The following is a 27,866-nucleotide window of genomic DNA, read 5'->3' on the forward strand; positions in this document are numbered from 1 at the left end:
CGCATGATGTGACTGGTCAGTTATAACAGCTCTTCATTCTGATGGAAAATAGGGATATATTGATAGTACTTTTGAAGCACTTTTGTTAAAAACAATTACTTAGAACACAGTTTGGCATCACTCAAGAAACCCTGGTAGAGTTTGATCACAGCTGCGCACATGCTAGTCAATGCCCTGTGGCATCCTCACAATGTGAAAGGCGCTATTTACATGTAAATGTGCCTAGTGCAGCAAATGACCTCACATTGGCAGTATGTCGCAACAGATTTGAGATGAAGTTACTGATGTTACATTAAATGTTACATTAAATGAACAGTAAGCACGACATTTAGAATTACCTTTCCCTGCTGTTAACAAGACACAAGATGGCACAGTTACATTGGTGGCACAAAACCTGCCATTCACGTGCAACGTAACTGCAGTTTGTTGAACTTCCAGCTCAAATAAAATAACTAATTAATAACAACTCAGGAAGGAGGTAAATAAGAAAGGTGGGCAGGGTGAAACTGGGGTTGAAAGTAAAAGCTTATTTTCCGAGAAAATTTTAAAAATCAAGGCACTTCAATCAGGATAGCAGTAAACTTGCCTTCAAAGGTTGGAACATGAAATAACGCATTACACAATTTGCCTTTTCATCCCATTAGTCAATTAGTGTTCCACAAGTATTTGACTGCAAAATCTCTACGCTGATAGGGAGAAAGATAAGTGTTTGGGGCTAGAAGTTGTGCAAGTGCTTCAATTAGAGCAAGGTCAATGGCTTTGTACTCAGGAACTCAAGGCACAAGTTCCAAATTGAACTGGATCACAAGACTGCTACAGAAAGATCCCAACATCCGTTATGTGCTTAAGGGCCTGTACTCCAGAAAAGTACCCTCATGATGTAGACGTCACAGTTGTGTGTACACTGGCAAAGTGCAACTTTAGCTTAAACAGTTCTTAAAAGTGAAAGACTTATTTTCTTTATATATAGTCAACTTTCCTTTCATTAATCAGATTACAAAGATTATCAATACACATTTTAACGGTCTTACACTGTATGTGTAAATTCCAGAGATCTCAAAATATAGAGATTTAGCTCTATTATGACATCCACATGGTTTGTGCTAATGCAGCAATAGAGAATAACTATGCTCCTTGTCTTAAAATATTTGGTAAAATAAGCAGTTTTGTTGCAAATGTTTTTTTTAAAAAATACAATGTATTTTAGAGCTTTTTTAAAAAATTAAACTTTTACAGAAACATTATCACAATCGAAAGTTTCCTGATGCTGGTCACGTTTTGATGAGGCAACAGAATGGCACAGAGCTAATGCTTTAATGTACTGAGCCACAGCTCAGTGGGTAACTTTACCACAAGCCAAGAGATGCACAAGAGGGTAAAACACCTCATTTTGTTCTCTTGAACTAGTCAGGCAAGAACATTGCCAGAGACATGGGAGTAGAACACCTATCGCCCCTCTTTTAGTTCAAAGAGTTCATCTGCCGATATATTGTGTATGACAGGTATATAACAGTAGACTACCAATACATCTTAGCTTCATAATCAAGTACAATGCAGATGTACATTTTGAACAGAAAAATGTCTAACTGTAAAGGAAAATAAATGCACTTTTACAGCCAAGAGGTATTTAGGTATCTCTCAATCAGAAGCATTTTGGCTCACAATTCCTGAATTTTTTTGGTGAACTCTCTCCTCCTAGACCCCAGTTTCCCTTATTAACAACAAATATATTTCTCCTCCAGTAAGTAAAGCAGGTCAGTAGGACCCAGATATTGCTTCAAGACTATCTACACCATTTCAGGACTCGCTAACTAGAGCACGAGTCAAGCTGAATTGCCAATTAAGAGTATTGCAACTTTAAAATGAAATGTACAGTACTTCAGCAGCCAAGGGAGTTGAGATTCCACCGCATTGCATCACCAAACATCCTATATTTATTTATAAATAGTGGGGATGGGAAAAAATATGAATTTTGCAAAGCAAACACATTACTAACTAGTGTCTAAAGCAGAGCTTTATAAAGAAAATAGCTTTTTGTTTATCAGCCGGGTGTCTGATGCATGCTGAAACGCACCACCATGCTTAAGAGTATCCAAAGCAAACTGAGATTTCCAGGCACCCCACCAACAAATGGAAATCCCAGAAATAGCTTGTGCAGACATTGACCTCTCATGATTGTGTATTAAATTTTCCTTCCGTGATCATTCACGTTAAAATTTAAATGAGAAAATAAGACAAGACGTTTAGCTATGAAACGTTCATTGTGGATGAAAGCTTCACATTCCTATACTGTACATTTGTACACCCTCAGGGACTCATAAATCCCTGGTTGCATCCCTAAAACTGAACACCTCTGAGATGGTGAAGTCACTGCATTCATTTGTCAGGAATGTGGTATTAAACAGCAAGGCAATTAATTTTGTCAGTTAACCTGAATATAGTACATTTATCAAACTGCATGTCTTAGGTGCAATATGTTGCATTGAAGTTTAAATACATTTAAACCAGCATTCTAAACTATGGCACTGGAATCGAACCTTAAACATTGCAACTATTCATTTTCATGTTCTTAATTAGTAAGACGACATATGTAAAATCCGTACGATTGTCTCAGCTATATCTTTTCACAGATTTCAATTAAAAAATTAAAGGATCAAAAAAACTAATTACAGTGCAGTGTTACAGTGTGATCCTCTGGGTGCAATTTCTTACAAACTGCATTTCAGGCACAGCGCATAAAAATGTGCTGACTTCCAGTTCACTGCTGACATCACTCCCTCTGCAAGCTCAGAGTTGTGGTTCCTGCCATCCACCTTTAAGGATGCTACCAAACCCCTCCACCCCCACCCCATCGTGAAAGGCACTATATCACTATATAAATGTATGTTGTTGTTGTGTGGGCTCAAAACCTGTGCTTGTTGAATGTCAAATGACCAAATAGTCACTATCCTCTTGGGGGGAGGGGAAAGGTACACAGGATTCTTAGGAGCTCCAAGGTGATGTGCTTGATAATGGGAATGCAGAAATAGAGAGAATTAGCAGACCAGCCAGCTTGGCTCATCGGCAGGACCTGGATGGGCAGCCTTGTCACTGAGATTCTTCCCGCTCAGCTCTTGTAAACCTTACAACCCGAAGCCCCAACTGGTATGGTGATCATTGCTAGCCAATAGGTGGGAAGCTTGCCAGACAGTGCTCTCAATGCAAGCTATGCAGTTTTATTTGACTGAATTCCAGCAGTAGCCCAATGCACATTCTGGGTCCCCAATCCTTGGCTCTTGCCAACCTGCTAAGATTCTTCGGAATTCGGTAAGCACGATGCCTCCCTCGAGGCAGTGTGTGTGCAGTCCATTCCAAACACTCAGAAATTGATGTGCCTTGGTGGCTGTACATATGTAGAACTCTCAAGTCTGGCTTGAATACTCTTAAGCATGATGATGGGTTTCCTCAGACGTGAGAACACCCGGATGACCCCAAAAAATGTCAGTCATACATAGTGTGCAGGACGTCATGTCAACAGTGATCTGAAGATCAGAAAGTTGACTATTTATTAGCATAGGAAGCCAGTTAGTGAGCGATGGAAGCTGGGTATACCACGCTTCTAGATAATGCAGATCCATAGACCAGTATTATAATCAATGCTATACCAGGAGAGATATTATACCAGGGTTGCACTGTATTGCTAAAAGTAGACAACAGCTGCTACTATACTTGGTTTGTGTGATTTAAAATTATTTTTTACAACATTTGAATGACCTATATTTTGTGAAAGTGGGCCTATCACAACATAGAAAAAGTGCAGGCATTATATTTCCTAATGCATTTCTCAAACATAGTCCAATTACAGAAATGGGTAGCATCTGTGAAACAGAGTATAAACTGCCAATAACATAATTCCTCTAGCATAGATGCGACCCTGACATCTGGCCAAATGTCAAAGAAATTCTTTGCCTTAATTTACTGTTCCTTACTTCTTCTGAAGGTGCTGACTTGTGCTAGGTCCAAGGCTTCTAACAGCTTCTCCAGATGTAGTGCTCGATAATGAGCATCAGCAGGCTGCTTGGTTGGTCTCGTGTGGCAGGAGAAACATCGCAGTTGAGCCCAAGCCAGTCAACAGCATACATTCATACAAATGACCTTTTCACAAATCATTGGGTAACAATTAGAAGAAGGCTGATTTCTCCCTTCATTAGCCAAATGGTGCTGAAGCCAATGATAGCTGATCCAAGCCATGGTAGGTTGCTAACTCAATACAGACCAGATTCAACCTGGGACCTAACTCCAACATAAAGGCACTACGCTGAAATCTGGCCAAATGTCAAAGAAATGTTTTACTTTAATTTTTTTCTCCTCTCTTCTCCTGAAGATGCTGACTTACACTAGGATACAGTTTCAAGCCTCAAACCACCTCTGGTTCAGGACCTAGCCTCAATTTTGTAATGCTTGCATTTCATGGAATCTTAGCTTCATCTTCTTAAGTGTGGAGAATCCAAGAATGTGTCCCATAAAATTCAGCGTATAAATTGCACCATCATTCTTATTTGGATCTTTTAAACATAGCAGGAGATCTTCACAATGTTGTTTTTAAACCATAATTACAACAATAAAGGAAAAAGCTGTACTCTGGTACAATTTGTAATCTGAATTTTGCAGCATTGAAATATCATGCTGAATATTTTAGACCATCTGTGAAAGTGCGCATCCCTTTAAAATCCTGCAGTGACTGACGAAAGTCAGGGTTAATGCACACAAACAAGGAGCAGCAATTGATATTCGATCTGTAGGTCCACGTGAACAATATGGGCACTGGCTTTCTCACGACCTATGACGATATTTCACATATCCAAATATTGCCACCACTACAACCAGTGCCGTCAAAACTAGTGGTGATATAGTAGGCCCATTGCTTTGATTATTCTTATCTCTTATCTGAAAGAAAAAAACAGAAAAATAAACATTACAACATAGCAGAGACACAAGCAGAATTTCCAATTTTCAAAACAAAGCCAAAATTTCTCAAGCTTCCTCAAGCTGATTTCCCATTTCCAGCATGTTAGAAAATGAAGAGAATAAATCCCTTTTCTGAAAGCACATGACTTGTTTGGTTTGGAGTTAGCCTCCACTTATGAAGTTGAGAAAAGCCTTGAGATTCCAATTCTTCAGACCAGTTTTGAATCAGAAGAAGGTAAACATTTGGCTCAAATGAGTACAATCCAAAAGACTTCAGTGTCTCGACTAGAGCAGAGTAATAGTCATGGCAACTACAAAGGTTGTTTTGGCAATGTGGCTGGTTCTAAAGATTTTTTCAAGACTAAAATATGCAGAGGTTGGTGCATTAACTTAAGGAAAGGGAGAAGCAAAACGAAAGCATGAAATAGGATTTAGCTTAAACTAAGCATGCACACCTTTACCTTTTTTACAACCTGTAAAACCACCTCATCCCCAGAATTTCTAAATACTTCCACAACTTCCAGGTGAGTCATATCACAGAGCACTTGTCCATTGATCTATTTCATTCACAAAAAGTTTCATGTTAAACATTGCTAACAAACACAGCATTTACATTTGACAAGTATCCAGTTAGAGTAAGGTTTCTGCCAGTAAAAGCATCAACATCTGTTGCAAATTCCCCTTTTGCAACTTAAAAGCCATTATTTAATTATTTAATGATTTTTCACTCTAACTGCATTTGAATTGTGTCGATTTTGACAACCCAAACTAAATAATTCAATAATGTGAGGCTTCATTTCAGCATGTAAAGGAAATTCCTCTATAATTTATTCCAAACACCACTGATGTCAAGGAGTCAAGTTTTTCTCAGCTATTTGCCAGACCAGAAAAGATTGACATAATTTTTCCTTTCTCAACAAGGTCTTGCATGTACTGCAGAATAACCCAATCATACAAAGTAAGTGAAGGGCTACAATTTATATCTAAGATGTTAAACGTTACATTACATCCATTGCACAGAAAACAAGTCTTTTTTTAAAAAAAAACTACATTATTTTTAAGTTGTTCTCCGGCTACTATGTTAACAGATTTTCCACCCCCTTTGTTTTTTAAGACATAGCACAAAAGTATATTTATCTCACTGAAGGATGGCCATGGAGTAAAGAAATATTTCTGGAGTCACGTGTTGGTCAATTTAAAATAACGTATTGAATGTCTTACTGCTAAGATTTGGTCTCCTTCTTTTAAACGTCCGTCAGCATCTGCAGGTCCATCTTCTTTAATTTTGCTTACATAAATTGCACTGTCATTATAGTTGTACTGGTGATCAGTCCCTCCGACAATATTGAATCCTAGCCCTAGAGGAAATTAAACAGTTACGTTAAGAGTTTAGTCAGCAGGAATGTTAAGGAATTCCAGTGCTAGCCAAATACTGTTGCCACGAATTTCACAGAATCATAGAAGTTAGCAGCACAGAAGGAGACCATTCGGCTCATTTGAGTCTGCGCCAAGCAAGCTATTCTTTCAATCACATCCCGTACTCCTTCAGCCTCTTTCATACATCTATCTACTTCCCTCTTAAAACACACAATAAACTGTGCCCTCCCCCCCCAGTCCCCTGATGTTCTGTCAGCCTGGCCATCAGATCTCAGGGGCTGGATGAGCGCAAACTTCCTTCAGCTGAACGTTGACAAGTCGGCTCTCGTCAACATCTAAAATCTCACAGTTCTCACCTCCTCCACCTACCCGACCTTCCCCTAAAACTCTCCGAACCCGTACACAACCTAGGCGTCAGGTTCAACCCCCAATTATCCTTCCTCCCCACATCCGATCCCTCACCAGCACCGCCTTCTTCTACCTCCGACGCATCACCCGTCTCCGCCAATACCTCTCCCCAAAAGCCGCTGAAATTCTGGTCCATGCCTTTGTCACCTCCCGGTTGGACTATTCAAACGCCTTCCTCACCGGTCTCCCATCCACTACCATCCATAAAATACAACTCATTCAGAACTCTGCTGCCCGCATTCTCACCCGCACAAAACTTCGCCCCCCGATCACCCCAGTCCTTGCCAGACTGCACTGGCTGCCTATCCCAGAGTGGATCGATTTCAAGATACTCACCCTCGTATTGAAGTCCCTGCACTCCTCTGCACCCCCCTACCTCTCTGACCGCCTCAGCACAGTACCCGTTGCCTTCGTTCCTCCGGGTCTGGCCTCCTCCTTGTCCCCCGAGTCCTCCGCTCCACCCTCGGTGGCCGTGCCTTCAGCCACTATGCCCCGAGGCTCTGGAACTGCCTTCCTCACTCCCTGTCTCGCTCCCTCCCTTCCCATTTTCAGATCTCTGCTGAAGACCTTTCTTTTCGACTGCTCCATTGGTCACCTTCCTCCCCCTCCCCCCGGCTCAGTCCCGGGATCCATTACTGTAAAGCGCTCTGAGACGCCGTCCGGCGTGGAGGGCGTTATATAAATCCAAGTTGTTGTTGTAACAGTGAATTTCATCACTAGGCACTTTACAGGAGTGAAGTTGTTATCTTTACCCATTGTGACTATCCGTGTAACAAAAGGTCACTCTGTTCTTCAGAGTTACTTCACACTGAATATGTGAGCAAATAAGATCCCGACTCAACCCGCTTCTGAAATTCACCATTATTGAGAAACACACAAAAACAGATTATTTAATACTTTGTTTACATGATGGGGCTCCACTGGAGAGCAGCTTTGAGCATTCCAGTTTCTCACTCCCGTTGGTAAAACCATCTGCTTTTGCTGTCAGCAGTTCCAGCAGGGGGAAAACACGTGGAAATTTGCAGCACGACACTTTCCCACCTTGTGCTCTGGGATGCTATCCTGTGCGAGGTGTTGTTTTTGCTTTTTAAAATCACTGCTGATGACCAGTTCATCAAAATCAGACCACTATCCTGTTCTGACACTTTAAGCACATTCCGTTTAGCACAGATTCATACTACCCTTTCTTTTGCCAAATCTCATAACGTCATACATCTCCTCATCAACCAACATCCACCACCTTTCTGTCCACATAGCCAACTGCTGCAGATACATCTGAATTTGCGCACATTGATTTTCGTCATTTAGCACTGGACTCAACTTGGCAGCTTTGATGCCAACAAATAATTTAGAAAAATTATAAATAATAGTGGTTTCTATGCTATTCCCTATCATTCACCTCTAGGAACTTTCTCCCAGTCAGGCTGCACCACTACTTATTATTGCAACCAACTACAGTATTTGTTGCTTTCAGTTTAAGATAATACCATATATCTTACGGATCTAAACTGTATACAGTAATACTGTATATGATATGAAACAGTGTTAAATGCTTTCTGAAATCCAAATAAATGATAAGCGCTTTGAGACGTTTATCCACCCCCCACCCTCTGTCTAGACAACAATGAAGTGATAAGGCACTATATCAAATGCAAGGATTATTATTATCCACTGTTTTCTCCTATCTATTAGGTCTATAATGTCCTCAAAGAACCAAATAAATTGGTTAAGCACAGACGCCAAAACCTAAAGCATGACTGTACCTTTAGCTCTCAAAAATGATCCTTTATATTACCTCATCATTGCTTCAAATCTATGGTTTGAGAAAGCAGCCACTACTAGTGAAAAAACACAATTGAAGAAAAATCTTCAAATAATTGACGCAGCAAGTCCAGTCACAATAAATGACATTAAAAACCAAATAACAGATATTTGAATCAAAAACATACTTAAGAAACCTATAAGCATTTCAAGCTTCAAGTTATGGTGCTGTATTGGCATTACTAAATGTTCCCAAACATTAATCTGGTTAAACTGCAGTAATCCACTTGAAGAGAAATTAATAATTTAATCCTTGAACCTTCAAGAGCGTGTCTAGTCAGGACCCAATTCTAAACTGACTTTTATTACAACATTAGATAACTATAGACAGGCAGTCTGCCTGGACCAATGTACCAACAGGATATACAAGCAATTCTCATTATTCAGCTGTTTCAATGACAAGCAACCGTCACATCATTTTAAAAGAATATGCCTCCAGTGTAATCATCACAGCGATTTATATCATGTTTTAAATCCAGTTTTTGTTAACAGGAATTTGTCTGCTAATACGAAATGAAATAACATTTGGTACAATGCCATGCTTTGCAAATGAACCAATCACCTTCAGCTCCCCTCTCGACTCTCTACCCCCTCCTCGTTCCCTCCCTTCCCTCCCCTCACCCTGACCATTTCCCCCCCTGCTCAGGTCCCGACCCAACTGTCCAGCGCCTTGGGACATCCTCCCGACGTGAAAGGGGCTCTATAAATGCAATCTTGTTGTTGTTGTCACCACTTCCTCTGCAAATTAGAAAATATTTCAATTCACCTGTAATTACCCGGTGAAAATATTTCAATTCACCTGTAATTACCCGGTGAAAATATTTCAATTCATCTGTAATTACCCGGTGAAAACTATTGTCACACCACTGGCATGCCCTTCAAGGCCTGTACATAAAAAGCATTCTTAGAATACAGTCACCTACAGCATGTGTGCTCTGTTGCCTGTATACTAGGTAACCTAGCATAGTATACACAACCCTCTACTTTCGGAAGGATTCAGCAATCATATGCTGTACTAAGCATCTAGTACATTTTTGCAAAAATGTTTTTAGAAATAAACTTGCTCTGATTTGACAATTTAGGTACTGAATTCTCCTACATTATGCACAGATTTTATTCTATTCACTACAAAGTAGCTTGGCATTGATCACAAACAGAATCTCAATCTTACACAAAATCTGAATATCTTCAGAAGTGCAACAGCTTACTCTAACTTTTCAACCATTAACGACTGAAGTATTAGTTCCACTAAATTCCCCCTCCCCCCAAGATATTAGAGGGGAAAACTTTTATTCACACCATTGCAGTATTAACAAAGCAATGCGATTTAATTCCAGAAATGCTTCCCAAAGGTCCATTAAAAATTCAAGTAGCCCAATGGATAGCACAAAAAAACTTTCAAGGTATGCTTCATAATTTTATTAAGAGACACCATGTGATTTTCGAGGTCCAAAATCCATGAAATTTATGAAGAGTCTCCAACTACTGTGATGACGGGTAAATCTCCACTCCCCCTTTGGAAACAATATTGTTTTGCTTTTAGGATTATAGATAATTATCCTTGCATTTGATATAGCACCTCATCACGTCTTTGATACATCTCAAAGCTCTTCACAGAATATACTGTAAAGTGAATTGACTGTATATGTTTGTGTGCGAAATGCAGCAGCCAATTGCTTACAGCGGTGTCCCATAAACAGTCGTGGATTGAGTGACCACTTTTTTTGTGATGCAGCGTTTTCAGGACATTGACTTTGTTTGATAATCTAACTAATGTCATTAATGACAGATTAATGACATTAGTTAGATTACCTTGCACCTTCCTTTTGGAACCACGAGTCAAAGAACAGTTAACGAGAAAGATTTTCTTTAGATCTCTGGCTCAATGGAACTCACTCGCTTACATGCACAAAGCTAAAATCTTAAAATTATAGTGTCTAGGCCACACCTTTGTAACCTGTAAACTTCAGTATGCAACTGATGAACAGGTCTGAGATTTTAATCTGCTGACCACTGCCAAATCATTGTAAAACTTCAGTTTAAGCAATGTAGGATTCCTCTTGCAACATCAAGGCTACCATTTTACAATGAGCAGCTGCTGTCAACATGGTGGCTGCCCAACAGGGGTAGCACGGTGATGGGCCTAATAGCATGGCACGCTAGCTGTGAGGTATTGGCAGTCTAACAGATTGAGAGGGAGAGGAGCAACTGTGCTCGATGCTCACTGAAGCGATTACAATAAACAAGATTGACATAAAACACTCACCATACAAAGCTAAAACATTCAAGGTTCTTTACATCCTTTACATTAATTTATATCCTCTCTGCCTCGGAGGCTGAGTTTGGGGGAGGAAAATAGCATTGCATCTAAGTTCAATCATTTCCCAGCTCTACGTACACTCACACACGCAACTTCCAATGAGGATACAGTTCAGTGATCAGCAGCAGGAATCCTGACTGAACTTTCCTCTCCCCACTCCACAAAACCAACCCCAGTACAATCACAGGACAGAGCATGATACATAAAAAAAACTGTGGATCTGTTAACCCTAACCCTGAGTGGTACTGAGTCATACATAACAGGACAGCCTCAAGTTCAATTTCTGTTCTGTGCTGAGCTAGTTTACTATAACTGGTACGACAGTGAGTTTCGATGACATGGGGTGGGTGGGGGGGGGGGGGGGGGTGAGGAAGAGGAATTGTCAGGATTTCAACTCAGGATCATTTTCAAGTAACCCCTGCTAGAAATAACCTATATGTAAATACCTGTCCAGGACAGCATTGCTGTCATACATACTCCCACTTACTTCCACCCCGCTTTCCCAATCAAATAACCCCAAAACAGTCAAATTACCTGCCAGGCACACACAAAGTACTGCGCAAGGTAAGGTGCTGGAGTTATGCTTGGCGAAAATCACCAAGTCCAAGCAGGTGGAGAAAAAGGTGCTGGAAACAAAAATTGGGAACCAGTTTGACTGTATAACGAATTGTCCCCCATAAAATTGCTATTTCAGCACCAATCATAACACTCAGTTCAAAATCTCTCCATCTCAAACTAACATGTCAGAAATCAGACTACAGGCACTCCTCAAATGCTCCCGAACATCAGGTATCTGTCCTCAAAGCTTTATTCACATAAACATTAAACCATTACGTACAGCTGCATTACTCATTTAGCAGTTATTTTGGGGGAGGGGGAGGGAAGATAATACAACATTTAATACTTACATCACAGAACCAAATAGGTTATTACAGGTTGCAAATCTTGAGATATAATCTAATATATTGTAGCGAATGTGCTGCCAATTAGCTATTCGGTATAAAAGTCATGTTAAAATCAAAACTATCACAGCAAAATAAGGAGGCTCTATCATTTCTAATCCTGCAGTTCTGACGTATATATAAAAAAAACTTGCACTTATAATAGAGCCCTTCACGGACAGTAAGATCTCAAAGTACTTAAGGTGCAATGTCCTAAACACAGAGTTTTAAAACACAGTGCACACTCACTTCAATTTGGTACAATTTTTAAGGAGGGAGTATTAAAATAGTAAAGACGTTTTGACAATGCGGTAACATCAAGAACAACAAATCACACTTGTGTTGTGCCTTTCACGGCGGGAGGACGTCCCCCCCCCTTCCCTCCCCTCACTCCCCCCCTTCCCTCCCCTCACCCTGACCATTTCCCCAATGCTCGGGTCATGACCCAACTGTGCAGCGCCTTGGGACGTCCTCCCGACGTGAAAGGCGCTTTATAAATGGAATCTTGTTGTTGTTGTTGTTGTTGTCCGTGCCCCCCAAGGCGCTGGATAAGACGCCACATCAAAAGGAAGGCCGATTATTAGAATCGTCCCTGGGTGCTGAATTTTCCACACACCGTACCACCCAGCGCGCCGCGTCTGAATTTCAATTAATAACAACAAGGTTTCCTTTGAAGCTTTGCATAAAACACGAGTGTGCGAGCGAGTGTGTGCGTGCGCGCGCGCGTGCGTGTGCGTGTGTCGGTGGTGGTGGGTTAACATGTGAAAAAAAAAGTAATGCAAGTTGCAGCTGAATTTGGGAAGGTTAAGATGAGGGGTTGGGGGCTCTGGTAACCCAAACTCCCAATTCCCACAGAGCTTTTGCCCCGAAACGGTTGAAGGCGGAGAACACGGACTCTGATGTTTTATTTTCTGGTGCAGAAGAGAGTGGTTTCTTGTCCAAAGTGGTTTGACCTCCGACCCGACCCACCCCACCCCCTCCTCTCCTCCCTCAGCCTGGGGGGGGGGGGGTTTTGGAGGGGGGGGGAAACCCACTGTATAAATTTGGAAAAAAAACCACCTGAAACCCGGTTGCAGCCCCGTAGACACAGTACAGATGGGAAGCTGATCGTTATTAACCGTTTGAGACAGCGCCCCCCCCCGCAGCTGTTCATAAAGGGGGGGAACCGCGCTCCCCCCCTCCCCTCCCCCCCCCCGGCCCGGGGCCCCCGGCACACCGTTACCTCGCTTGCCTCGCTTCAGACGGATCTCTTCCGTCGGGCTGGTGTAGGACGCGGAGTCCATGTCGGCGGCCGGTGCGGTTGAAGCGCTGCTGTTGCCGCTGAGGAGACGTGGCGGCGTCGACGGCGGCGGCGGCGACTGAAGGTGAAGCGGCCCCGAGCGGACACTCGCCATGAACGGGCCGCGGGCTGCCGAACCAACCCGCGCAGGCGCGCTGAGAGGAGCTCCCCCCCCACCGGGCACCGATGCCAGTCTGCGCAGGCGCGGTGAGGAGCCCCCAATGCCACAGTCTGCGCAGGCGCGCTGAGAGGAGCCCCCCCCGCCCCCGATGCCAGTCTGCGCAGGCGCGCTGAGAGGAGATCCCCCAACCGATGCCACAGTCTGCGCAGGCGCGCTGAGGAGCCCCTGCACATCAGAAGCTTCAGCCCGTCTTAATACTCCTCGCATTTGATATAGCGCTTTTCACGTCGGGAGGACGTCCCAAAGCGCTTCACAGAACACACTGTAAAGTGAATTGACTGTATATTTGTGTGTATTTGTAGGCGAAGAAGCAACGCTCGCGTTGGGGAAAGCCGTCTCCCGCAGCGCTCTCGGCGAAGCGCATTTTCGCCCCCGTACGCGCAGCCGATCCGCTTTCCGCAATCTATTCCGCGAAGCCCCTTGAGGCGTCTCGGGAGACGTGAGTGGGCGCCGCGTCAAACGCAAGGCTCACGGCGCATCACTATTTTGCCGGTCGAGGGCAAAGGGAACGTCCCGCAAACGGCCGCGAGAACCATCTTGGGTTTGCGGGGCCGGGCCACCCTGGCAAACTCCCTTCTCTTTCCAAATAGCGACGGCGATAGGACAGCGAGGGAGAGGGCCCTGCAACCGCCTGCTGCTTTACAACAACTTGCACGTGCATCGCGCCCTCCACGCAGGGGAGCGTCTCAGAGCGCTTAACTCGGAAAGCTTGACTCGGCGATTCAGAGCCTACTGCAGTTCAGGCCATCCCGAATAGCTCTAAACTGTGCACTCAGCTGTCGGCAGCCTAGTTGTATTTCATGGGTGCTTGGTCACTCTGCTCGGAGTGGGCGATGGGAAGAGTTGGCTTGTCATAATACCAGCATAATAATTACTTATGAATTCAGAACCACTCCCAAACACTTTCAAATGATCCAATTCACAAAATACACATGACACAATTATTACACATTGCACAATCACACAATTCATTTTACGGCATATTCCGTGAAGCGATTTGAGACGTCTCAACAACACGATAAGGCACTATATCAAATGCAAGGATTATTATAAATCATATGCTTCATCACATAATTGAAATGTCTTCAAGCACTTCACATGATTTCTGTAAATTGTCGTGCCTGTGTATTTGTAGGCAAACAAAGCAGTTAATTTGCACACAGCATTGTCATAAATGGTTATGAAGTGAATGAACAATTTTATTTGGAGGATTTTTTTGGGGGGGGTCAGCCAGATGTATTGACACCTTCGGAAACCCATCACCATGTTTAAGAGTATCCAAACCAAACTGAGAATTCCATGTATCCCACCTAAACATGGAAATTCCAGAGATATATATTGGAATGGAATGTGCACTATTCCTGGAAGGATACATCCTGCTTACTTAATTCCGGAAAGTACTAGGCACAGGGTGGCAAAAAACACGGTTGGGTGGAGCCAAGAGTGTGGGTTGGAATACTGCTGGACACTAACCAACTAAAACCATATAGCCTGCCATCAGTAACACTGTCTGACAAGCTTTTCTGCTGCTTGTCCAGCTAGGACCACCCTATCTTTTAAGGTCTTTGGTTTGCAGGGTGAATGGGAGCTGAGTGGGAAGAGTCCCTGCCCCCATTGAATGATCTGTCCTTCCAAGTCCTGCAAGTAATTTAAGACTCGGGATTTATTCTGATATTGTACACCAGATTTTCTCATGTTGTTTAATTTTTTTGACAATCTGTAATCTAAAGTACTGCCTGGACGTCAGATACAGTGTGGAACAATGGCCATCTTTGAAGTGTGATCAACATAGTGATTCTAAGGTAACATTTCTTTGGTCACAGTGTATTTCCAGCTCACTGCCTAGCAGTTGACAATTATTAATGGCAGCCCCTCCCTCCCCCATGGAATTAAAGTGAGGTGTGGGGATAGTTTATGACTGGCACAAGGTTGGGTGTCCTCAGGACACTGTGTAATTACTGAAATATATATGAGCTGCTGCGAGAAAACTCCTGTCCAAAAAAGTCAGCATGACATTTGGAAAGAATATAAAATGGTCTGTAAGTTTCAAACAGTGACACACATTAACCCTTCCAGTTAAAGGCCTTCCTTGTATAAAAATTAGTATTGAAAGTGAAAGTTATCAGCATTTGGCTGATTTTGGGTGCATTTAACTTAGCCCGTGAGATCCAGTTATTGTGCATTTTGCGTCTTAATAATAATAATCCTTACAAATGATATAGCACTTTATCATGTTGTCGAAACGTCTCAAACGCTTCACAGATTTACTGTAAAGTGTAGTGACCGTGTGTATTTTTTAGGCCAAATGTTCATGAAAAAGATTTTTCCTCGGTTGTTAGGAAGCAAATAGACTCATCCTGCTCCCTCTTTATTTTCAGTACAGCAGCAAAGAGATGTAAAGCGAAGCAAAGGGAAGACTGATGCATTTTATTAGATTCAACTCAAAAGTAATCAAAAGAATCAGCAGCTGCAAGTGGTGATGACAACACACAACAACTAGCATTTGCACAGAGCCCTTTTCACATCAGGTAACGTTTCCTAGTGCTTCCCACCAGTCAGATTTGTCATGATCTGAAGTGATTGTCATCCAGAACTCTGCCGCCTGCATTCTTACCCGTACGAAACTCCGCTCCCCGATCACTCCAGTCCTTGCCAGACTGCACTGGCTGCTTGTCCCAGAGAGGATTGACTTCAAGATCCTCACCTTCGTCTTCAAATCCCTGCACTCCTCTGCACCCCCCTACCTCTCTGACTCCTCCCTCCTCACAACAGTGTCCGTTGCCTTTGCTCCACCGGGTCTGGCCACCTCCTTGTCCCCCGAATCCTCCGCTCCACCATCGGCGGCTGTGCCTTCAGCCACTATGCCCGGAGGCTCTGGAACTCCCTTCCCCTCTCCCTTTGCCTCGCCCCCTCTCTTCCTATTTTCAGGTCTCGGCTGAAGACCTTTCTTTTCGACCGCGCCTTTGGTCACCTTCTTCCCCCTCCCCCTGGCTCAGCCCCGGGATCCGTTATTGTGAAGCACTCTGAGACGCCGTCCGGCATGGAGGGCGCTATATAAATCCAAGTTGTCCTCGTTGTTGTTGTTGTCAATTGGTTTGGAAAAGCAAGCATTAGCTTGGCGCCTCCCTTTGCCACATTTGTCAAGCATGCTATAAATAATTGATGAAATGTGGCTATTTACTCCACCCTTGGATCAGGAAAACTCCTCCTCAGCAGTTGCATATTGATGAATAAGTCGCTCTGCCTCCCTCCATCCAGACAGTAAAGCCCCGTGAGTGGTGCTGTGGAAGCTTCGATGTGTTGCTTCACCGGCAAATAAAACCTGCAGCGCCTACAATCCGAGGTTAACAGTTACACAATATTCCCCAAAACAATATTTGGCAAACAGTCTTTTGTGGTTTGGAGTCTGTGGTTAGAGCCCTCGCCTTGCAAGCGACCTGGGTTTGATGCCCAGGCAGGGTGAAACGTTGGACAAGTTTCCTTACTCCACATGCTTCTATTTACCTAGCAGTAAGTAGGAACCCAGTTGTTAGTCGATTAGCAGATTAATAATAATAATAATAATAATAATCCTTGCATTTGATATAGCGCTTTTCACGTCGGGAGGACGTCCCAAAGCGCTTCACAGAATATACTGTAAAGTGAGTTGACTGTATATTTGTGGGCGAACGCGGCAGCCAATTGCGCACAGCAATGTCCCACAAACAGTCATAGATTGAAAATGACCAATTTAATTATTGTTTTTTTTGTTTGTTTTTTGGAGGGATTATTATTAGGCGTGTGGAGTAAGGAAACTTGCTCAAGGTTTCGCCCTGCCTGGAATTGAACTCAGGTCTCTCGCTTGCAAAGCGAGTGCTCTAACCACTGAGCTACAGGACTCCACGATTGCTTTTCTGGTGATAATAATCCCTTCAAAATCAATCAATAAATAATAATATGGTCACTCAATCCATGACTGTTTGTGGGACACTGCTTGTGTGTAAGTGTTTGCCATGTTTCACCCTCAAAATATACAGTCAATTCATTTTACAGTATATTCTGTGAAGCGCTTTGAGATGTCTTGAAGACGTGATAAAGCACTATATCAAACGCAAGGATTAAAATATTATTATTATTACCTGACAATAACTTTGATTTATAAAGCACCTTTCATATGAAATATTAATAACAATTCTTGCGTTTGGTCTAGCGATTTAATGTAAAAGCAAATGCCAAATATAGCAGCGAAGTAAGTGATTTTAATAACTGAAGGCACTGTTGAAGTTGTTTTTAGGAGATTTTTTCAAGCAGTGTGGGGAGGGGGGAAGGGTGTGAGGGGGAGAGAAAAGGTGACCAAATGTGCAGTCGAAAATAAAGGGTCCTAGAGCTGGGCTGGGAGGTCGCAGGTAGGGTGAGGAGACACGTGGAGGGATTTAAATGCAAGGAAAAGTATTATTTTGAGTTCAATCACTGTTACTGCTGTAAGACAAGTAGGTTTCTCTTACCTGAGTAGAGTTTTCACTTCCTCCCTGCGGCAAAGGTTCAGCGAGTGTATCAACCATTGCCGAAGATGAATTGACGGACATGTAAGAATAGGAGCCTCGAGTATACGGGTTAGTGAACCACTTTGTTACTAAGACTCTTTTAGGCTCTGGCAAAGAAGGTCTCCCTGGAAACAAAACCCTTGGTTACATTGGAGACTTACATTAGAGTAAAGCGCAAGATATCTGCCTAATTTCAATAACTACTCTTCAGCTCTCAGACAATATTTCTGGATGTTTTAAAAGTTCATGAAGTTCCCCTATCATTCTGGAGGGGATGGGGGTGGACTGGTAAGCGGCATCTCATTGGAGATGAACTGCTATAAGGTGACATACTTGGCAACAGAATGTCAGGATCGAGTCAACTCTCTGTGGTGGTTGTGATCGTCTGGTATCTGAGCCGGGGCCGGGGTTGGAGGTGGAAGTGGCGAGGGCACTAGTGATGACTGACCAGCCAACTTAGCTCATCAGCAGGACTTGGAAGTCAAGACTGCCACCACCCCAGCAGTGGTAAACTTTGCAAGCAAAGCTGAAATGCATAGACAAAACAGAAAATACTGCAGATGCTGGAAATCTGAAACAAAAACAGAAGTCGCTGAGAACACTCAGCAGGTAAAGAGGTGTTACCACATCATCTGGGTCCCAGGCACACCTTTTCTCTCTCTGGTCTGCCCGTTTTGTTGTAATTTCCACTGCCCCATTTGTTTTGCATTATTAACACCTCGTTTCCATTTTGTTGCAATTCCAACCCTTTGTTTTGCATCATTAGCATCTCTAACCCATCATCCCCTGTTGTCTACCCCATTTTCTCCTTTGTCTTCCTTGCCCCGTCTCCCCGCTCTCTGTTAGTCCTTAAAAGCCTCTCCCTCCCAACATGCCCCAGTTCTGACAAAGGGTTGTGGACCCCAAATGTTTACTCACTTTCCTTTCACCGTGGACGCTGCCTGAACTGCTGAGTGTTCCCAACGACTTCGGTTTTTGTCTCTAATGGGTAGGGTGGTCCTAGCTGGACAAGCAGTGGGAATGTTGCCAGACAGTGCTCTCAATGGCAAACTATATGTTTTTTTTAGCTGATTAGACTCCCAACGCACACTTTGGGGTCCTCAAGCATTGGCTCTTGCTAAGCTGCAACAGAACTAGGTGAGCCAGGAGGTGGTCCCTCCAGGGAGAGAGAGCACAATATTCCATTCCAAAAATGGGAATTTCCATGTATGGGTGGTATACGTGGAACTCTCAATTTGGTTTGGATACTGCTAAGTATGGTGATTAATTTCTGGAATGCGTCAGAATGGTTGACCAAAAAGAAAATGATCAAATATTTACAGTGTTGCCACACGTCATTGTAGTCACACAGCGAGAGTGAGACTCTACATCATGCCAAACTATAAAGATAGGGGATGCTGTACAAACCAGTAAAGTTTCTGAGAAGCATCGTGATAGTTGAACCCAGCTCCTCGGCACTCAGTGTTTCCACAAATTTTGCTTCTCTTCCTGAAACCCAAGCCACAAGGACATTCCCATACCTAGCAGAGAACGTATAAAAGCATCAGTCAGTTGTCAGATCTGGCAAAAAGAGATCCTAGTCCTGAATCGATCTTTCTTAATTTCCTTATGTCTATAACAACAATAATATTTACCTTTGACTATCAATAACAAGATGGTTAATGGCCTGCTAGTTGCCTCTTCATGTGTATGATTATGGAAATGGAGATTATGACTAATCTCTTTGTTTTCTTGGCTTGGTCCTACTTCCCTCCATAATCATATAAAGAGGATTTTGAAACCCTATTAGGTCACACTTCAGACAATAACACCAATTTAAACTTACACTTATTATAGCGATCCTCACATGGAGTAGTGTCTCGGAGCTTTGAATAAGGGTGGATTTGATTCCACGCTGCAGAGAAAGGGGAAGTGACTGTAAGCGTGGTTGAAGAGGAAGGTCTTTAGCTTTGATTTGAAGATGGGCAAAGATAGAGCAAGACAAAGGGATTGAGGTAGGGAGCTCAACAGGTTCGGAGCATAGTTACTGAAGGCATGGAGCCGATGATGGAGAGGAGAGGTCTGGTGACACAGACAAGGCCTGAGTCCTGGCTCTCGTCAGCACCTCTATACCTCGGGTGCTGACAGTATCACCCTTCATGAATGCATTCTACAACCTGTCCGCTCCTTCCATTTAGCAGGCTCCAGCCTGCTTCACACGCCCCACCTTGCCTTCCCCACCACTAGGCGGTGGGCCTTCAGCCACTCCATCCCACGGGCCCCTCTGCCTCGCTCCCTTACTTGCCTCCTTCAAGACCCGTCTCCAGACCCTCCTCTTCGACCGTGCATTCAGTCACTCTCCTACCCCTACCCGCCCTTCACCCCTCCTGATCCCAACCACCAGCTCGGGTGCGGATCCCTGAGTGTCCAACGCCTTGGGAAATCCTCCTGATGTGAAACGCACTATATAAAGATAATTTGTTGTTGTTATTGTTGAGTCTATTAGGTGGGTGAACAGCTCCTTCAGTTGTTGATCAGTGCATTTCCAGTTTTTATTTCATAATTTGTACCATTTGTGAACTCCCTGTCTAAATTGCCTAAACCACTACTACATTTTTTGCTAACTTGTCAAACAGTGTTAAAATAAAAACAGGGCTACAATACCTTTCTGCTGGTTGAAGCAAATTGAAAAGACACAGACATCTCCACCACTCTGCGATGTTTGATTTCAGGGCAATCAATGGGCTCTCGTCCTGCCAATGCAATCCAATCTCACTTATATTCTCAGGCCAGAAAGGTTCTTCATACTCAAAGTAAATCTTATTTGTTGTCCCAAAGCCTATGCTCTGAATGGCGTGTAATTTCTTTTCAGGAAGATTGGGATGGAACAGTGACTGGGCATTTTCTTTCAGACAGCCTGTTAATTAATCACATAGAATTATAGACTACAGAATAGAATCATACAATTTTACAGCACAGAAGGAGGCCATTTGGCCCATCATGTTTGTACCAGCTCTTTGAAAACAGTGATCCAAATCAATCCCACTACCCTACGCTCTCCCCATAGCCCTGCAAACTTGTCCTCCCCAAATAATTATCTACTTCTCTCTTAAAAGTTAACTGTTGACTTTCATCTCTTTTACTGTGAAGTGTAGTGACCGTGTTTGGAGACCAATGAACAAATGCATTATAATTGTAAATTAACAGTTTACTGGCCCACCTTGCATACAGACTCCATCAAAAACAGTCACTACACTTGGAACTCCAATTATTGTCAGAGGTTTTGACATGTTAGGTTGCGAATTGTGTAAAACAAAATCAGTGTTATGAAGCAAAGGTGATTGTAGCATTGACAGTTAGTGTTAGGTACTTAATACTAGTATTGCCATGATTAGTATTGATAACAAGTTGATCCAAGGGAAAAGGGCTCAGTGACAAGCTAATCGGAATGGTGTGTTAGGCACATATGTAAAAACATGAATAAACTTGACTGGGATATTGACAGCATGATGGTTTAAGTGGAAGTGACCAGTTAAGGCGTTTTATACTTATACATATGACTAACTTGCTGCTCTAGATAACTCATCACTAAGTCCTTTTCCCATAGAGGTGACGAGTTATCAGGAGTTTACTTCTTAATTAATTAATCCTTAATTTTTCAAAATTTGATGTCAATTCACTCTACAAGTATATTCTGTGAAGTGCTTTGAGACGTCTCGACGACGTGATAAGGTGCTATATCAAATGCAAGGATTATAATTATTATTATTAATTACTGCTTAATAGTTAATGGCAGGCATTTGACTTGAAATGTCACCACGCATAGCTACCCAGTGAGACTGTGACAATGACATGATCGGCCAGAATCTGATCTCCATCTTCACACTGCACTCTGACCGGATATCCTGTGCCATCCTCCGACTGAAAGTTTCCATTCCACATGATCTGCTTAACAGGCTTCCCCAACAGCAGCCTCTCCTGCGGGATAGGCTCCAGCAATTTTGCTATTAGTTTGAGGTATAATCTGGAATAACATCACATTTGCTTCTCAAGAGATGAAACCATTGAAAGTGGCCGTGCGTTGGCATGAATATGAATGAACACGTGGAATCAATATGACAGAACTAACTGAATCAATGGGAACTGTTGCGGGAACTGTTGTACAGAAGGGTTAAAGTCCCACATTGGGACTTGGAGTTTATAGCCTAGGCTGCCACTCCAATACAGTGCTGTGAGGAGCACTGCATTGTCAGAAGGGCCGTCCGTTGCACAAGACATTAAAACAATGAACCATCTGCTTGTTCAGGTGGACATCAAAGATGCCATGGTATTATGCAAAAAGTGAAGGAAATTTCTCCCGCTGTCTTGGCCAATAATCCCCAGAGAATAAATATTGGGCATTGGTAGACAACGTGGAATTTCAGGCCTCTGATTGCTGTGTTACCTGGTTACCTACTTTATTATGTGTAGCTCACTATACAGTCAATTCACTTTTGGTATAAGCCGTGAAGCACTTTGAGACGTCTCGAAGATGTGATACGGCACTATATCAAATGCAAGGATTATTATTATAATCATTATTTTTTATCTATCTATCCATCTATCCATCTATCTATCTAGGGTTTTTTATTCTCTGCTTGGTTCCGATTTCCAGGGTTCACCTTTCAGCATTGGGCCAATAAAACACTATTTTCTGCTGCTACATTATTCAACGACAGCACGACACAGTAAATTTTCAACACCATACACCACACAGATGCATTACTCACCCCAGAGAATTACAGTCACCGCCTTCCATATATTGCTCTTCGTTCGAGTGGACCGAGACATCAGCCAGGCTGTGCACTGCATAATCGACAGATAGAGACTTCAGCACCATGTTCAGCATGCCCAGCTTTTGGTTGATCAGGTCAACAGGATCATTGCTCCACGCTGCTTTCAGCTTGCTCACTTCACTTACATAGGCGTCAAGCAAACTTTTAACCATCTCATATCCCTTTTCTTTAGCCAGCAGATGGGCTCTGAAAGTTATGTTTGACCCCAGTTCCCACATTTGTGAAACGAATTCCGGATTCAGCTGTTCCTGTGTGCTACTGTACACTACTATATTATCGATTGGCATGAACGCCTCCAGGAGACCATGTTCTTTAGCCAGCTGAAATATCGGGTTGTCCATACTCGCTCCGTGAATGAACTGCGGTCCTTCATCAACCACCAACTTCCCTAAACGAGTGCCACACAGCAAGTTAGTTTATGGCTCAAACAACATGTTAGCAAAAAATCTAAAGGCACGTTTACAAGTCAAAACCAACCACAGCAATTTATACAGACATTGGGTACACACACAAATTTACCTAGGATGCAATTGTCTAGTTCTAATCCTGTCTGAAGATTTAACCTGCATCGTTGACCATCATCATCCATTTTCAATGACCTTTCTTTAGTAGCTCTGAGTTACTTGGTTAATTGTCTTGTCAATAGACACCTTTGGTTGTGGAGAATAATTGCTTAAGTGTGATGATCATGGGGTTATCTATAAAATCTTATTAAACAAGATATCAATAGTAATATTGAAATGAATTAAGGGACTAGGAAGCCAGGATGCAAGTGAGAAACTGATGAGTCAGGAACATTCTTGTATGGAGGTGTTTTAACGTCGCAGTAGATGGAAGCAAAATATGGTGCATTCTGTGGGGAAGCAGAACAACTGAGGGGTATAACAGCAAAATTGAGAAAGTAATAAAAACCCAAGATCATAGGACAGGATGAGCAGCAGCAGCTTTTGAGCACTGCTGTGTAGAAACAACCCTTTATATTGGCACATGTCTCACACGTTGTAATTTTACAATACAGCTAATTGTGTCAATTTTAATAAAAGACTTTTGCTTTACCCACATAATACCGTCTCAAGAGAAACCTTAACATGGTCCCATTCATTACTTAATGTGGGTATAGCAACATGGCTCAGCTCCTGTCAAGTGATACAGTACCTATAATAATAACAATCCTTGCATTTGATGTAGCGCCTTATCACGTCATTGAGATGTCTCAAAGTCCTTTACAGAACATATTGTGTAAAGTGGATTGACTGTATTCTGCTGGCAAAACGCAGCAGCCAGTTGTGCACAGAAAAGTTAATTGACTATATTTTGTGGGCGAGACGCAGCAGCCAATTGCACACAGCTGTGCCACAAACAGTCAAGCTTGAGTGACCAAATTATTATTATTTTTTACATTTTTTGGAAATTCTGGGCACCACACTTTAGGAAGGATATCAAGGCCTTGGAGTTGGAACAGAGGAGATTTACCAGATGAGGGACTTCAGTTATGTAGAGAGACTAGAGAAGCTGGGATCCTTAGAGCAGAGAAGGTTAAGGGGAGATTTGATAGAGGTGTTTAAAATGATGAAGGGTTTTGATAGAGTAGATAGGGAGAAACTGGCAGGTGGGTCAGTAACCAAGGGAACTATATTTAAGTTAATTGGCGAAAGAACCAGAGGGGAGATGTGGAGAATTTATCTTTTTATATACACCCAGAGAGTTGTTACAGTCTGGAATGCACTGCATGAAAAGGTGGTGAAAAAAGATTCAATAACAATTTTCAAAAGGGAATTGGATAGGTACTTGAAAAGGAAAAATATTCAAGGATATGGGGAAAGAGTGGCAGAGTGGGACTGAGTGGCTAGCTCTTCCAAAGAGCCGGCACAGGCACAATGGACCAAATGGGCTCCTATGCTGTAATATTCTATGATTTCATGAAAGCAATCTGCCAATCGACTAACAACCCGGGTTTCTACTTACCGCTAGGTAAACAAGAGGGCGATAGAGTAAGGAAACTTGCCTAAGGTTTCACCCTACCCAGAAATCGAACCTGGGTCCTCTTGTTTGCGAGGCGAGTCCTCTAATCAATATGCTACAGGCTACCTATCGTATTCTCTCACTTTATCTGAGCATCTGCAGCAGCTTTCATGACTGCAGTCTTGCAGGGCTATGACCATTCTGGACTACATGGCTCACTTACTCATTGGGAAAACTTGCTGAGCCATCAGGGAGCTTAATAATTTACTAGTTCATAGACCTATAGTAAATTATCGAGTTGGACATACCAAACAATGAACCTTTGATGCGTCCTCCAGGCTGGCTGAATGCCTCAATAATCTGGACATCAGTGAAGCCTTGCTTCACTAATTTATTAGCAGCTCCAACACCAGCGAGGCCAGCTCCAACAATGACGATCTTTGGACTTTTTTGACCAGAAGTGCTGAAATATGAAACATGCAAAAACAGCACCAGAATTAGCATTTAAAACTCCCAGGGGCCTTTGACCAGGCCCAGTGTCGCTGGAGTCACCAGACCCATTTTTCACTTGATCTGGAGATCTGGGATGGATCGTGTCTGTAGAGCCACGATGTACAAGCCTCCAGATAAGGGATGTAAGGGTGTATCAGACATGGTCCTGATTCTCATGACAACTTTTGCATACAGCTACGTTGGGCTGTGCCAGGAGCTGACAACAACAATTTGCATTTATATAGTGGCCTTTACACAGAGTAGGGCCCTGGAGCAACAACACCACCCCGCTATGCAGGCTCTGGGTATGTCTACATGCTGGGTTTCTACCTGTACCCTGTGTACCGGAAATAGTGATAAGACATCAGTAGATGCAAGATAAACAGGATTAGGGGCGATCTTAATTTAAAAAAATGTAATTTTTTAGCTTACACACCGCGGGCATTGTCGAAAACAAAACTATGCAAAATAGGAAAAGAGTGTTTAGTGGTACTTTTTGAGTGTTAGAGACTCAAACAATATGCGTTTAGGAAAATGATAACAGTACAGAATGATCACAATCCATCAGAAGCAATTTCTTTTAAAAGGGCTTAACCAAACTCCTCCGAGATTACAAAGAATGAATATATGGCTGCAGAAATATTAACTAGAATTTAAGTATAAACAGGGGAGAAACCTTGTATGTAGCAGTTACACTGAGCGGAACAGTGAATCAAAAAGGAATAATATATCGAGTGGAGAGAATAGTAATGCCAAAGAGATTAAGAGAGAAATTTATGAAGAAGATACACGAGGGACACTGGGGAAGGGAAAGAGCCAAGCGAAGAGCTAGAGAAATAGTATTCTGTCCCGGCATAAATAGACAAGTAGAAGATTACATTGGTAAATACGACACGTGGGCCAGATATCAAGAGAAGGAGAGGCACAAGCCTATCAATTGGCACAAGAAACCGCAGCAAGCTTGGACAAAAGTAGGAACACATTTGTTTTACTACAAAGAAAAGAACTAACTCTTAGTCGTGGATTAAACTTTCTGTTATTTTGAGAATGCTAAACTATCGGACATGACTGCAGAAATGGTAATACACAAAACACAGAAGATTTTTGAAGGTACGGAATACCAGAAATAGTGATAAGTGACAATGAACTCCAATTTGTAAATGAAGAATATAGGAAATTTACAAAGGGTTGGGGAATTGAGCGCGCAACAGCATCCCCGGGATATCCATGGAACAACGGGATGGTGCAGAGAACCGTCCAAACAATCAAGAAAATGTTGAAGAAAGCAGAAAACGGAGAAAAAAAGAACACTTAGCAATTTTAACATACAGAAATAATAATAATAATAATCCTTGCATTTGATATAGCGCTTTTCACGTCGGGAGGACGTCCCAAAGCGCTTCACAGAACATACTGTAAAGTGAATTGACTGTATATTTGTGGGCGAACGCGGCAGCCAATTGCGCACAGCAATGTCCCACAAACAGTCATGGATTGAAAATGACCAATTTATTATTGTTTTTGGTTTTGGAGGGATTATTATTAGGCTCTGTGTGGAGTAAGGAAACTTGCCCAAGGTTTCGCCCTTTATACACCATTAGAGACAAATGAAAGATCACCGGCACAAATGTGAATGTCAAGACGATTAAGGGCCAGATTAATATGGGAGAAAACATTAAAAGTGCAACTGCGAAGAAAGAATAGAAATGCAAAAGAGAAGGGAGAAGGAAATAAGAAAAGCTTCAAAATAAAGGAGGTGTAATCCAGAAAGAAGAATATCGGAATAGAGGGGTGGACAAAAGGGACAAAAGGGGAACCAGTTAAAAAACAAGATCATAATGGATAGAAGACAATAAAGGAAACCGACACAGAAGAACATCATGAGAGATGAGAAAAAGAGCCATGGAGGACAAAAAGGATGAACAACAAGAGATGACCAAAATGTTGCAGAGGAAAGAAAAAGTGGACATGATCGGGACAGGACGACCAGCAACATTAATAGAAGGTTAAAGAAAAACTGAAGAAAAGAAGTTGTGGGATACTCCTTTACGAGTAAATTGAGAATGAAAACAAAAGGATCATAAGAAGCATTTTGGCACTGTTAAGCACTCCAAGATGCTGCCCCATGTGAAGGGCGCTATATCAAATGCAAGGATTATTATTATTGTATACCTCGGTATGGCATCCAATTCTCCTGTTCCCAAATTCATTTTGCTGCTTTAACATCAGTAATCAGAGTCCCGTTCTTTTATACTTGTTTCTAGGTTCCTCTATTCACTTCCTGTTCTGTCTCATTGGCTGTTCTCCAATTGTCCACTCCTCTTAAAAGTTTCTCTAACACTGCGTCAGTGAAATGGATGGCAAAGGTACAAAAGGGGCGATGATGAAGTTCGATTTTACAGTTTTTAGGATGTGCAGTTGTTGGAAATTTGAAACTTTCCTTCAAAGGTTCGGATTCAGTAAAAAACAACAGGCAGAGGTGTAGGTTAAATCACATACACTGTGTTATATTATGCTTAAGCAAAACAGAACAATACTACCGGGTGGATGTCCACTCTTAATCAAAGGAGTTTAGGGAGTTCTGCTTCATCCCACTTAACCTCCTGCTCGTCCACAAGGCCACAAAGAACATCTTAGAGCATGTGATGCTTTCTGCCAAAGCTACACTTAACCCTATGCCTGCCATAAGCGTTTTACTATATTCTAACACACTGTCCTCCTGTGACATTGTGAATTGGGACATTGCTGTGTAGCAAATGTGTCTGCATCATTTCAGAGGTGGTGGTGTTGAACAGAGTTGA

At 42.5% G+C, this 27,866-nt stretch overlaps 1 protein-coding gene across 3 annotated transcripts; it reads right to left on the reverse strand.

Annotated features, from left to right (window-relative positions):
* Positions 1-2,959: 2,959 nt before the first annotated feature.
* LOC103178487 (peroxisomal N(1)-acetyl-spermine/spermidine oxidase) lies at positions 2,960-27,522 on the reverse strand. 3 transcript variants are annotated; one of them, XR_006085306.1, is made up of 9 exons: positions 27,238-27,522; positions 24,882-25,036; positions 22,546-22,999; positions 21,607-21,800; positions 20,441-20,693; positions 19,205-19,317; positions 17,759-17,922; positions 6,169-6,305; positions 5,417-5,504 (listed from the first exon to the last, which is right to left on the reverse strand). XR_006085306.1 is itself a non-coding variant. In XM_007893263.2 (8 exons), exons 1-8 carry the CDS (start codon positions 27,273-27,275, stop codon positions 16,468-16,470), a joined length of 1,509 nt encoding a protein of 502 aa, XP_007891454.2. In that variant the 5' UTR covers positions 27,276-27,518; the 3' UTR covers positions 16,340-16,467. The 3 variants fall into 3 exon arrangements, 1 of the variants encoding a protein (XP_007891454.2); XM_007893263.2 differs by lacking the exons at positions 5,417-5,504; positions 6,169-6,305 and adding an exon at positions 16,340-16,605 and having other exon boundaries at positions 27,238-27,518; XR_006085307.1 differs by lacking the exons at positions 17,759-17,922; positions 19,205-19,317; positions 20,441-20,693; ... (2 more) ...; positions 24,882-25,036; positions 27,238-27,522 and adding an exon at positions 2,960-4,926 and having other exon boundaries at positions 5,409-5,504; positions 6,169-6,561.
* Between the last annotated feature and the right edge of the window lie 344 nt (positions 27,523-27,866).

The sequence above is a fragment of the Callorhinchus milii genome, unplaced genomic scaffold, assembly GCF_018977255.1.
Source record: "Callorhinchus milii isolate IMCB2004 unplaced genomic scaffold, IMCB_Cmil_1.0 Scaffold9, whole genome shotgun sequence".
Taxonomy (NCBI): Eukaryota; Metazoa; Chordata; class Chondrichthyes; order Chimaeriformes; family Callorhinchidae; genus Callorhinchus; species Callorhinchus milii.